Below are 12,533 nucleotides of genomic sequence, written 5' to 3' on the forward strand. Positions count from 1 at the left end.
GTGCTCATCGTCCACATTTAACAGAGCAGAGCGTCACCATGAAGTTATCCCTCAAATATCCTCCATGCTGTGACATGTGGACCGGGCAAGAGCCCAAGCAACCAGGTACCTGAAACCAATCTTACCACACACTTACAACAGTATGTTCCATCTCTCGCTGCTTTACACACACCTGATGTAGCCAAGGCAGGTGTGTGTAGAGCAGGGAGAGATGTGCAGAGCTGTGTCTCCATGTAGTTTACTTTATGTCCAATTATGTGGTCTTTAGTAGGCAGCTGCTGTAAAATGGTGTATTAACAAATTATACAAAGTAAGTCTTAAAAACTGAACCCTTTCATCATCCTTCCCCATAAAATGTATAAATACATAACAATATAGCTTTAACTGTAAAAAAAAGGAAGCTTTTAAAAGAAATGACATAATTAAACACTGCAATTTGGAAGACGTGCTTATTTATTTAATTTAAACTGAACACATCTGTGGCGTTCACAAAACACCAACCAGGCATTTCTCTCAAACTGTACAAGCAAAGTAAAAATAAAATGGTTTGGTTCTGTCGTTTGACGTAGAAAAATGAAATATTACACCTCCACATACTGTACACAAGACGGATGGCATCAGTTTCCCCCCAAACCCGATGCTGACAGAGCGAGAGACGGGGTCAGTGTTTCACCTCGTTTTATAACAGCTGCGATGGCTGAACCAAGTCAAAACAATAACAGTGGAAGAGTCATTTTTAGGAAGATAGCAGGTCCACTGAAGCTCCACAGGTTTAAGAGTTTCGTCGTCTTTCCTCATCCCCCTTTTTCCCCAAACTGCGCGGCTTTACGTAACATCGATGTAGTGTCCAGTCTTATTTGACTACAGTCTAGAAATGTCAACATGAAGACACACTTGGTCCCGAAACTAAAGTGACTTAGGATTACATCATTTATTTGACTTTACCTTTAACCATGCTACACATTCTTCACGTCAGAATGCAGAGGACGTGGATGCAAAAAGAAACTCAACGTCTCTCAGACACAATAGAGAACGTCATGACCACACACAGATCCGTCCAACCTCCTTACACCTCCAGCTCAACTTCCACAAGCTCATCTTCCCCTTCGTTGGTGCAGCTGAGGACGGATCCACCCGCCCTCAATCGTTTTGCCGGAGGTTCGGCGGGGACAGAAAATGGATCTGCCTCATTTGTCTTCTCCTGATTGCTGAGGAAAGACATGGATGGAGAAGATCAAGACCAATTCAAATGCAAGGGCTACAAAGTACATGATGATGGACACTATGGAGAGCAATTGAGCCTCACCCTGGACTAATGCTCAGTCGATGAACCTTACTACCTTTGGAGTCGGCAGGGCTGAACGGATTGGGAGACTTACAACCTGAAAACACAGATGCGGTTGATGAAGCTTGTATTTGGTGACAATGTGGACAATGGTGTGTTTTCTAGCGGCAGTTAGTACCTTCTAGTTTGTGTTTGGAGTAGCTGGAGCGATGGGGCAGGCAGGGCTTTCTGTCAGAGCTAACGTAAGACAAAGCGTCCTCCCCTTCGGCTGCAGCCAGTAGGGAAGCGCGGTAGTAGATGAGCGGCTGCCAGCTCTCCTCCCTGAGGTTGATGATGTGCTCGGCCGTGTGCTTCTGCAGGTAGGCCAGCCTGTGTAGATACAAACAGGACCAGTTTGAGCATCTTGCATAGGACATACAAAGACCTCAAACCAAATACCTCTTGTAAACTGCACGGAGCACTCACACTGTCTTCTTGTCTGGCTTGAGAAGTTTGCTTGAGAACTCGCTGAGGATGGTCAGGTAGGCGAGGTAGGACGGTGCAGGAGTATCTGGGGTCTGGACAAAGCCTTGGAACACAAACTCAATGCCGTTCCTGCACGTTAACACATAAGAGATAGGTAAACCTGTAAAAACCAATCCTAAGTCTCGTGAAACAAGAGTCCAACTCCTGACCTGTGGATCATGGCGACAGACTCCCGGAACTTGACGTGATCCCCGAAGGTGAGGGCGAAACGTCTGGCCAGCTCCTTGATGCTCGTGAAGGTCTGAAACCCCGGCTGAGCCCTCCCCCCGCTCTCCTGCTCCCGTCTGAGACGCACAAACAGCTGAGGAACCAGAAGACAAGCATATCAGCATCTCTATGGTAACCAAAACCTGTATTTTAGGAGGCGCGTGACTGAAACTGATCATACCTCCTGCAAACAGAGCACCAGCGTACGTGTGCTCTCGATCTTATCCATCTGTCTGGTCTTGTTAAGAGTCTCCTTAATGATGTCGCCAAAGTCGTTAAAATACTGGGGACAAAGAAAGATGTCATTTCGCAACCACACATCTGTAGCTGTTCATACACGCTTTGCACTGATTAGTCATCAGTTGGCCGTTACCTTCATGTAATACATAAAGACCTCAGCTGCAACGCTCATCTCCAGCACTCCGTGGACGATCAGTTTACAGAAAGCTGCCAGAAGATTCCTCCGTCTGTGAAGGTCCTCCAACCTGTCCACGTCAGAGTCACTGACTGAAGAGGAGGGGAGTCAAAAGTTTGGTGGGAGGCATCCGGGAAAGGAAGGAAGGAGAGTAAAGAAGCACGATTAATCATGAGAGGGAAAAGAGAGCGAGGGAAAAAGTGTTTGAGTTAAGTTTGGAGACAATGGCTTTAGCAGGTGGAAATCAAAGATAGCATGAGAGCAGAGTTATGCTTGTGACACCATGTGGCTTCAATCTTTCACAGGGCTAATAAAATGGGCTCGGAGGTGAGCCAGAGTTAATGGAATTTTCTCACGGAAAGAGATTGCCCTTATTTTATGATTTAACTCAATGCCCTTGGCCTCTGAGTGATCTCTGATCCAGCAGCTAATAGAAAACACTGTCTATATAACAAAACCGTTACCAGGCAAATCCAATAAAACAATAGCTTTTTATTACATGTTCAAAAACCAATAATCCCATATTGTATTTGGTTCAACATTTAAGAGATTCCCATCAGGACAGTTATTGACTTCTCTGGACTCTCCCATATTTGGATGCAATATGTCTCTGAAAGTAGAAGCTATTGTAAAGACAATAAAATGTTTTAGTTATAGTCAGCCATGAATGAATTCATAAGTTTACCCGGAGGACAAAGAGAAGGCGTCTGTTTATGTCTTATATCCCCCACATGTCAATCTAGGCTTCTTTTTTTCCCCCTCATTTCAGATCGGACAGGAACATACTGGAGTCATCAATTTACAGGCCGCGTTGCTTTGCATAACGTTGTTTCATACAAATTAGTCCACCCAGCTTCAGTCTGAGGATATTACAGAGCTTCCTTTGTAATTGAGGGTCAATTGTCAGGTCACGGTTGAGTCAGAGCCTATTTACAGTCAGCGGGCAGCTTTGCACTGCAGTTATTAAGCCAAACGTGTGGCCGTGCATTTAATAACTGCATGTTTTACCACCAAAGGCTGCTGGACTGAATCAGTGTTTCCCTGAGTGGTGAGGCCGCCCTGACGGAGTGACGCTGCCATCTACTGTACGGAACCTGATACTGCTGTGCTCCTGATATCACACACATGGGCACAGAGGAGAGCCATGTTCTGGAATTGGGTTGTCTGACTAAAGCCAACATCAATGAAAGGAACAAACTAGAAGATTATCGTTTATAGAACAAGAAACATATTTTTCTGGATCAATCTCTGTAATTATAGACGATACTGTAAGTCAAAACCTGGATATCTGCCTGATTCCTGGATCAGAATTGCCACCAGAATGTTATGGGTTCTCTCCTGAGCCTTGGCCCACCGTCACACCAAAGGTTTTTCAGAAAGTGTAAAACACACCAACACACAGGTGAGAACGCACTACTACTGACTTAGTGTGATGAATCTTTCATGTAAACACAATTAATGGTCTGCATGCAGGAGAGAACATGAACGGTAAACAAGCTGAGGCGTCACCCTTGCTTTGGTTCTCGCTGTCCGGGCCTACGAAGATGTCCATGCATAAAAAGGTCAGCAGCGCCCTCTGCAGTTTGGGATTGGGAGTGTACAGCAGTGGGCCGTAGGAAAAGGGAGCCCTCACATGGAGCTGATAGGAGTGAGCGGTCAGAGCGTCACAGACACACACAAAAGCCTGACAGGGGAGAAGGAGAAGAGGTGAAGGTGGGGTGTGTTGCCGGGTAGATTCTACATCAGTGAGTAAATTGCACCGTCATCCTCATAAACCAGATGTTGTGTGTCCTACCTGCTGTCTGACACTGTGATTGGAGTGGGAGAGACAGCGATGATTCCTCTCACACAGCAGACTCAGCTGAGCCCTCTGAGCCACCGCCATCTCCTGAAAACACACACACACACACACACACACACACACACACACACACACACACACACACACACACACACACACACACACACACACACACACACACACACACACACACACACACACACACACACACACACACACACACACACACACACACACACACACACACACACACACACACACACACACACACACACACACACACACAGCAGTAAGTATGACCACTGCAGTTCTAAATGTGTCCAGCATGTGGCAGCATTACATCACTAGTTCAAGCCCATTCACCTGTGGACAGAAATGAACTCTGTGTGTGTGTGGATATGTGTGAGATTGGAAAGCTAACAACACTAAAAATAGTCTTCTTCTGGTTGCGAGCTAAACTGCGCCTGTTAGACAGTCCAACAGAGAGGAAACACACACCTGAATGTTTGGATGAACTTTGGTGTCAACATTGTAATCAATCTATACAATCTAAATCTATATATTTTATCCAGCACATACTGTTTTAAATCTGTATACTCACCCTGGATGTGAGGCTTTCTCCACTCATGCTGAGTGACCAGAGCACAGAGTAACACACACACTGCAACACCTCTAGTAGCACCTGCACATAAAAGAGGGAGAGAAAAAAGAAAAGAGACTTAGGGTCGTTTCTCCAAGTAAAATGAACACAAATGTTGTTGGATAAATAAGTATTTATCTGAGAATATAAGAGAATAAGCTGGAGGACAGTGAGGGTACCTGAGGTGGAGCTCCGTCCTGACTGCTCTCCACAGACAGCAGAGGAGACAGCAGCTCAGACAGGTTCCATCGGGACAGGTCATGGCCGCTACGGTGACACGGAGACAGCAAATTAGCACGCTGAGAAAATGACATGGACCCGTAGTTTAGGTTGAACCCCTCTCAAATCGTACTTGTGGAAAGCCCTGAGTTTCTTCAATGTGGCTAAAATGTCTCCGGTTTTCTCCTCGTCAGCACAGAAACTGTCACCCTGCAGCAGAGGAGTAAGAACAGCAGATGTGTCACTGTGTCGAGTCAGGTTCTTTACACCCGCAAAGTGCCAGGGAGACAAATCGCCTGACATACAGTATCTGTATGCAAATTACATTTTAAGGTGTAATTGAAGCAACAAAAGGTGACAATGTGGCTCCATCGTAGTGGCAGGACTTAATTAAAATCATTAAGATTCATTCTCTGAGGACCATGGCTGTGTGGAACTCCAACCACTACCTTTACTAATATATTTACAAGAACCTAAGAGTTGTGAGTTGAAGTACCAAAGCTACAGGAAAAGTCGAGCTAAGCTGAAGGTCGAAAGTCCAACTAAACGACTGAAGCGACCTTGAGGAGATCAAAAGTAAATGTCAGCTCCTTAATCTCATGTATATGTGCCCACCTTCAGTGAGTCCTGTAGCAGTAGCACCAGTCGGTCCACCCAGGACTGAACCAGGGAGTCTCTGGCAGCCTGAGCCACGGAGCACCAGGTCGTCTCTTCCCCACAGAGGCTGAGGTAGGTGCGGGCTGCGGCCTCCAGGACAGCAGGGTCTGTGTGGAGCTCCACGACTGCTCCCATCTCTGCCAGCAGCTCTGAAACCAACTGAAGTAGAGGGAGTGGGCGTTTGCATTTATGCTTAATGATACTAAGGCTGTGTCTCATATCATGGGCTGCAGAGGGCAGAAGTCTACATCTTGGCTAGGACTTCAATGCTACAGTAAGGAGATCTAAGCTGCTCCGGGTTTACTGATGGGGGTGATTTTATGACACTGTTAAGCACCAACAGCCACCAGCAAATTGGGAAAATAAAGAGAGCAGGATGAGGAGAAGCTGCGATGCTCATCCCTGTTCCCATTCCCACATTAAAATCTTGCCCTGTGCGTCCTTGAGGCAGGAGCCATAAATGTTGGACTAGGAGTCGCGTTTGACAAATAAAATGATTACATATGACGGAACTGTGTCACCTCTTCCTGTTATTTGTGTAAACTTGAGTCAGCTGGGATGCAAACCTGTGTGCCTTCAGCCTTAGGACACTCGGGGAGGAAGTACTGAGGGATCTTCATCAGGGAGGCAATGATGTCATCGCTACTTGAAAACTGCACAAACAGATGGCATCATCAATCGGCACAAATCACTGACGCAGCATCTGACTTTGCAGCGCAGCGATCGAAATGTTGAAACATAAACACTGCAGTGGATCTAATGAGTGGATACCTTGGACAGTAACTTGGGAAGCACCATGAGGAAATGTTGGGTGAGCTTGGCACAGTCATCAGTCTGAACTTTCTTTTCTCTGGCACTCATTACCTACAACCCAAACATACACACACTCATGAGTCAGTCAATGTGTGCAGGGAGCAATATTGCAGCTGTAATCTCAGGTGATTCTAGGTGTATTGGTGAATTATCCACATCATCATGACAGTCACACTGAAATAGAAACGCTGTGTATGCATTTACAACTTCAATCACAAGAATAGAAAGGCTTTAAAAGAAACACTATGAACTTGTTTCCCAGTGACCAACTTGCCAGTTGCACCAATTAGAAGGTCAGAGCAGCCTGTACGATAGCTGCAAGACAAAGCGCAGGGTAGAATTGCAGGTGATTAGTGCAGGACTTGGACAAGGGCTCTGTCCCATATGGGTCCTAAGCCCTTGCCATCTTGCCGGAGCCTCGAATTGGATGACAGAACCACAGGCGGCGCTGCTGGACCTCAAGGCGCAAGAGGAAACACTAACTGCACCTGAGCGTCTTTGAGTTTTTCTCAAAACCAATTTGTTGCCCATTCATGAGCACCCTCCTCCTCCTCCTCTTCCTCCTACCCCCCCCCCCCCCCCCCCCTCCTCCTCATTAACATACTGACCTTTTTGGCTCCACTCCTCCCTGCCAGGGCAGCACCCTCTGAGGCCTGACGCACCGATGCTACAAGAAACTCCACCACGACCGATTCCTCTGCCTGGGTTAAACCTGCATGCATTCACACCAAAACAAACATTTACTTAAATGTTACTTACTTAAAAGTAAAAAATGTATTCATTATTATTATGATGAGGTAAATACTGTATATGTACTTAGTGAGCTGTATGAACATTTCTGAACCAACAGTTTAAAAATGTGTATCACACTGTGTGGCTGTCAAGACTTAAAGCTTTTTCCACAGCGGACATTTTGAATTGAAAAGCAGGAGATGCACATAATAATATGAATGATGTTAATGCAGTCATTAATCATATTAGTGGTGAGATCTGTGTTTGGCATGTCAAAATGGACAACAACATTGGCTAAATCATTTGACAGATCAAATACGATTTCTGTAGTGGAGGAAATAATCCAACCGCCAGTCTAACACTCACGCTCACACACACCTGTGCTCTGTGAGGTAGGGTCCTGCAGCAGAATGGATGTGAGTGTGGGCCAGTCCTTCAGCAGGGCTCCACCACAGTCCCACAAACTATCCACTAGGTACACAACATGCGTGTGCAGCTACAGACACAAACAGATGTTAACATGTAGTATTAACCTCTTTTGATTCAATAATTGTGATGGAAGATGACACCAGACAAGCTGTTAAGTTCACTGGCTTTGCTAAACAAAGACTAATTGAAATATTTCACCTCAGACTCTTGGTGGAAGTGCAGCAGGGCCTTCAGTCTGGCAAGCGTTTGTTGTTCATGAGCTTCCTTCTCGTTTATTTCACATTGAGCCTCTGATGCTGGGATGTTTAGAAGCCTGGAACAGATCAACACTGTCCAGGTGAACGCTGCTTTCTGGTGTTTATCTCTGTATCTTTTATGTAATGCACATCAACATACTTTGAGAAAAGGAGCTCCCCTGCGAGGGCTGCAACAGGCCGCTGTGAGGAGTAAACCACATGGTACAGCTGCTTGTACTCCTCTGGACTGAGAACATCATCGCACGTTCTAGAGGAGATAGAGGTAGATGATGGTGTAAAGACAGAAAATAGAGGATCGTAGGAAAAAGGACAGGAACCAGAAACAGGCTGGAGTCTCACTTGGAGATGAGAAGCAGGAGTTTCATGGCCTGCACAGCGACTTCATTATCCTTATCCATGGTCATCGAGATCAGACGATCCTGGGAGGCAAACGCTTTACGTGATCACACAGAAACAAACAAGACACTTACATTAAAAATGAGGATAGTGAGGTGTTGTTACCTTAAAGCGACTGGTGAAAAGGTCGAGTCTAGGCAGGAGCACAGGATCTCCGTATAAACCCTGCAGAGCCAACACACACTTGAGACGCACGTCTGGTATCTGAAAGAAAAACAGAATATAACCTTAAACTCATTGACACATTGAGGGCAATTGCCATCCCTACAGAAATAAAAGTGCAACAACAATTGATTATTCTTGTAAATGTGTCCAGTGTGACAAGTGTGAGGAGCTTTGGTTCAATTCCGGGCTCCAGTTTTTAACAGCCAAAAGTGGTTAACATGTCAGTGCAGAGATGATTCCAGCAAGTTTAGTTTGTTATTTTACCTTGTATGTGTGATTTGATTGAAATGTGATTGTAGCAAATCTACATTCTTGTCCATAAGAACATTAAATCTCTTGAGTTCTATTATATGATGTATGAGTTTTGATTGCTTACCTTGTCATACATCATCCAGCCCATGTATTTGAGATAACTATCATTGAGAAATGCAGAACTGTAGAGCTTCATCCACAAGCCCAACTCGTCCACACAAATAGAGCGGATTTCTGGCAGGACATCACTGCAGACACACACGGACACACACAGACACACACACACACACACACCAAAATTAGTTCCATGCTGCTGTGCTGTTGCTGTAAAAAGTGTTGCCATCAGCGTGAATCGTGTAAATTTACCGATATCTCTTAAGAAAAATTCCCTTGAAGATGACATCCATCATGTTTTCTATCTCTGCTCTTTTCTCCTGCAGCTGGAAGATCGGCAAACAATTACAAGACTTGGACCAGAAACTAGCAAAAGAATCCACTGATCCCCACATAGACGGTGCCAGCTGACATCTTACCTCTGAGGTTTTCTTTTGTATTCTCTCCAGCTGGGCGGGGCCTTTCTGCCGCTTCGTCTTCTGCACCTTGGACAGTTTCTGACTATTTTCAATACCAACACTTAGACTCAGGGCCACGCTCACCAGAGAGCTCAGCATCTTCACCGCTTCAGAAAGAAACATCCAGAACAAAATAGTTTATCATGTGCAGAGCTGTGTGTGTGTGTGTGTGTGTGTGTGTGTGTGTGTGTGTGTGTGTGTGTGTGTGTGTGTGTGTGTGTGTGTGTGTGTGTGTGTGTGTGTGTGTGTGTGTCCCTTACCTGCAAGCGTGCAGGTGTGTCTGAAGGCTTGTACGTAAGAGTCTGACAACTCGGTGAGCAGGGAGATAAGGGCTTCCATCAGATAACCGTCAAAGATTACACTGTGTTGACACTGAGCCACCAGCACCGACACGAAATCGCAGAACTCCGAGTGGAACCAACGTCCATAAGGTCCAGACTCTGTCAGGGGATACTCCACACTGTCCTGCAGCAGCCACACACAGAGCAGAGGTAAGGAAACACTAAAGAGTCTTTCATCTATTGTTAAACATGCTTAATGGTACTGGAGGATAGAAGCTAAGTACTGACCGTGTCCATGGGCCATGTGACTGTGAGGATCCACGGAAACGCCAGAAACCTCTTATACTGCAGACCAGCCACCTGAAGCACAAACACCCCTTAAGTTTCAAGATCAAAGCATCCAAACTGATGCATCTGTGAAAGTTCGAAAGAAGGAAAAAATGAATAATTGATTGACAGAAACTATTTAAGCCCTCTAACCTCATCCAGCTCCTCTACCATCTTGCTCATAATATCGCTGTCATCTTTGTTCTGACACATCTCTGCTGTGACCACACCTGCCAGAGATATGAGGAAATACATCATCAAGTCAATTTGATTTGTATAGCCCAATATCACATACGATGTCTTTAAGGGCTTAACCAATGCGTGAAATTCTTGTGATCTAGTCCCTGTATCCAGATATCAATAAGGGAAAGAGTGTGTGAGTGTTGAATACATTACCTTTGCACCCAGAGCACTGGATGAAGAAGCTGATGAGATCAAGGAGAGAAGGGTCTCTGTCCATCACATAGGCCTCGATCCAATCATCAATCACCGCCTGCTCGGCACACACATGCACACACATACACATACAGTCACTGAGTATGTTTACATGCACATGAATAATCTGAGGATTAAGGAGGGGTTATGACTTTATCATTTGATTCAAAGCCTATACTGGCGTGTATAGACCCATAGTAAAGAGAATATCAGATTTATTATTCATTTGATGATCTGATGTATGGGTTTGACTTTGAAATGATGGAGACCAGTGTCCATTGTAGAAGCCTGCTGTCTCACCTGCATGGCACTTTTGCCCATGGTGACTACCTCAAACAGGGTGACAGCCTCCACATGCTTCCGTTTGTTACATCTCCGTCCTGCTCCGCTGCCTCGGCCGGCTTTGACGTCGCTGCTCTTGACGTTCTCTGAACCATCGCATACTCGTCTCTTCTTTCTCTGAGGATGGAGAGGACAGACAGGGATACATACAGTTTGCTCAAGTTGCAGCACAGTAAACCGGACACTTTACTGCACCACTTCTCTAACAAACACTCTCTTGTGAGCCACAGTCTATTTACTTAAATCATAACTACATGCCACCTACCACACTCCTCCGTCTATTCTCATTCCCAGACTCATCCCCTGATTGATTGACAGCTCCAGAGGAGGTTGCCTCATCATGAGAGTTCTCACTGTGAAGTAAGAAATCACCAATTAGAGCACAAAAGGTCACTTATCAGATGACTCATCCACATGTAGGAGGAAAGCTTGGTCAGGATCCTTACGTCTGCACTTTGGGCCTAGAGGCTGCTTTAGCTGTGGGGTCTGGTATCATTTCTCTGTACAGGTCTTCACTGGGATCAGGTGTGTGTCTCTGGATCTGTAAATATGATCCATGTCCCCCCTGGGAAAAACAGTCAGAGAAGAGCAACAATTAGTGTAGATTCTGCAACAAGATCTGCATTTTGATCAATGGGAGAGACATCAGTAAGTACAGCTGGGGATTTGGTTGGAAACGGCATTGTTGCAGACCGTGATGCTCCTCCAAATGCCAATTGAGCAATTCAGGAGAATGGTGTTCCATCCCTCCAGTAGAGTTAGAGACTTGCACAATCTAAGCCAAGGCTCCTAGCACCTTGATAAGACACTTTGTTGATTCCACCTTTAATTTCTCACCCATCTCTATTTCAGACTTAGATTAAATATATTAACCTCCAGTGAAATCTATTTGCTGTGGTCAATCCTGTGTGTTGCCCCTTTGCTCACTCCCTCAACAGGTGCTGGTGTTGCATAAGGACACTTCAGCACGGATGATCCTTTTCACAAGTGAAAGGAAGTTTCTTTTACGATGTAATCCTGTCACATTAAAGCAGACCGGAATTCCCCCAAATCATTCCCAGTATAGGTGTCTGTAGTTACTAACAGATGGCAGATCAACATTGACTGACAGGTAGCAAAAAAATACTCCATCATATTTAAACTGATTGAATTCACCCTTTATACTCGTCATTTCTTCTTGCAATATTACTTTACCATTGAAAAGCTGCCAAAGTAATTTTTTTCATGAACCGTGAATATGTTTATACTTTACTTCAGCGCATAATCAAGTTGCCGGACAGCCTAACAAATTCTGATTGGCTAACAAACCTCAATGGCGTTATGTGATTGGAGGAAGTGGACGTCAATCAAACTTAAGTCCTTCCTGGCGGCTGTGACAGACACTGTGCTCTCATGGGTTTGGATTTTCCGACATGACAACAAACATAAACAATAACAGCTCAACCCTGAATTTAACTAGCAACAATAACGTACATCAATAACCTATGAGGCTTATTTACAGAATATGAATATTAGAAACGCTAGCTAGCTGTGGCTTTTTGACTCCACAGCATCGTACAGCACAACAAACTGCGTCATTTCTGCTCTTAAGTTCAAAGTACGTTATCCTACCAGAACTGCGTGGCTTCATTCGTACGGTTGTTGTCATTGTATTCGCAGCTGAGTTGAGATGTAGCAGGAGTGGAGCAGCAGCAGGAGGCGTCATACTCATAGACAGAGACGCATTCACGTGGAAACAGAAACCCCAGTGTTTTTTAAAGGGACCCGGTTCTAGTGGCTGCGT

General features: G+C 45.1%; 1 protein-coding gene across 3 annotated transcripts; it reads right to left on the reverse strand.

Annotated features, from left to right (window-relative positions):
• Window positions 1-435: 435 nt before the first annotated feature.
• LOC143004256 (cohesin subunit SA-2) lies at window positions 436-12,530 on the reverse strand. 3 transcript variants are annotated; one of them, XM_076155157.1, is made up of 32 exons: window positions 12,362-12,530; window positions 11,197-11,315; window positions 11,016-11,103; window positions 10,709-10,867; window positions 10,370-10,466; window positions 10,127-10,203; window positions 9,935-10,006; window positions 9,626-9,830; window positions 9,327-9,472; window positions 9,160-9,233; window positions 8,918-9,041; window positions 8,482-8,580; window positions 8,320-8,399; window positions 8,120-8,227; window positions 7,922-8,036; window positions 7,661-7,790; window positions 7,171-7,274; window positions 6,521-6,613; window positions 6,316-6,402; window positions 5,708-5,908; window positions 5,226-5,302; window positions 5,053-5,140; window positions 4,835-4,915; window positions 4,228-4,320; window positions 3,942-4,116; window positions 2,391-2,524; window positions 2,199-2,300; window positions 1,960-2,111; window positions 1,751-1,879; window positions 1,464-1,654; window positions 1,307-1,382; window positions 436-1,208 (listed from the first exon to the last, which is right to left on the reverse strand). In XM_076155157.1, the coding sequence occupies exons 2-32, from the start codon at window positions 11,244-11,246 to the stop codon at window positions 1,067-1,069; spliced, it is 3,549 nt and encodes a 1,182-aa protein (XP_076011272.1). In that variant the 5' UTR covers window positions 11,247-11,315; window positions 12,362-12,530; the 3' UTR covers window positions 436-1,066. The 3 variants fall into 3 exon arrangements, with proteins under 3 accessions (XP_076011272.1, XP_076011271.1, XP_076011270.1); XM_076155156.1 differs by lacking the exon at window positions 12,362-12,530 and adding an exon at window positions 11,945-12,009 and having other exon boundaries at window positions 7,673-7,790; XM_076155155.1 differs by lacking the exon at window positions 12,362-12,530 and adding an exon at window positions 11,945-12,009.
• Between the last annotated feature and the right edge of the window lie 3 nt (window positions 12,531-12,533).

This window comes from Genypterus blacodes, unplaced genomic scaffold (genome assembly GCF_046128005.1).
Source record: "Genypterus blacodes isolate CSIRO-AG114 ecotype Tasmania unplaced genomic scaffold, CSIRO-AGI_Gbla_v1 ptg000008l_1, whole genome shotgun sequence".
Lineage (NCBI taxonomy): Eukaryota > Metazoa > Chordata > Actinopteri > Ophidiiformes > Ophidiidae > Genypterus > Genypterus blacodes.

Bases quoted from the DNA above. Each gene is read 5' to 3' on its own strand.
- LOC143004256 (XM_076155155.1), bottom strand. The intron at 10,007-10,126 runs GTTAGAGGGCTT...TTTGTGCTTCAG, and splicing joins TGGTAGAGGAGCTGGATGAG to GTGGCTGGTCTGCAGTATAA. The intron at 9,831-9,934 runs GTCAGTACTTAG...TGGCTGCTGCAG, and splicing joins TCACATGGCCCATGGACACG to GACAGTGTGGAGTATCCCCT.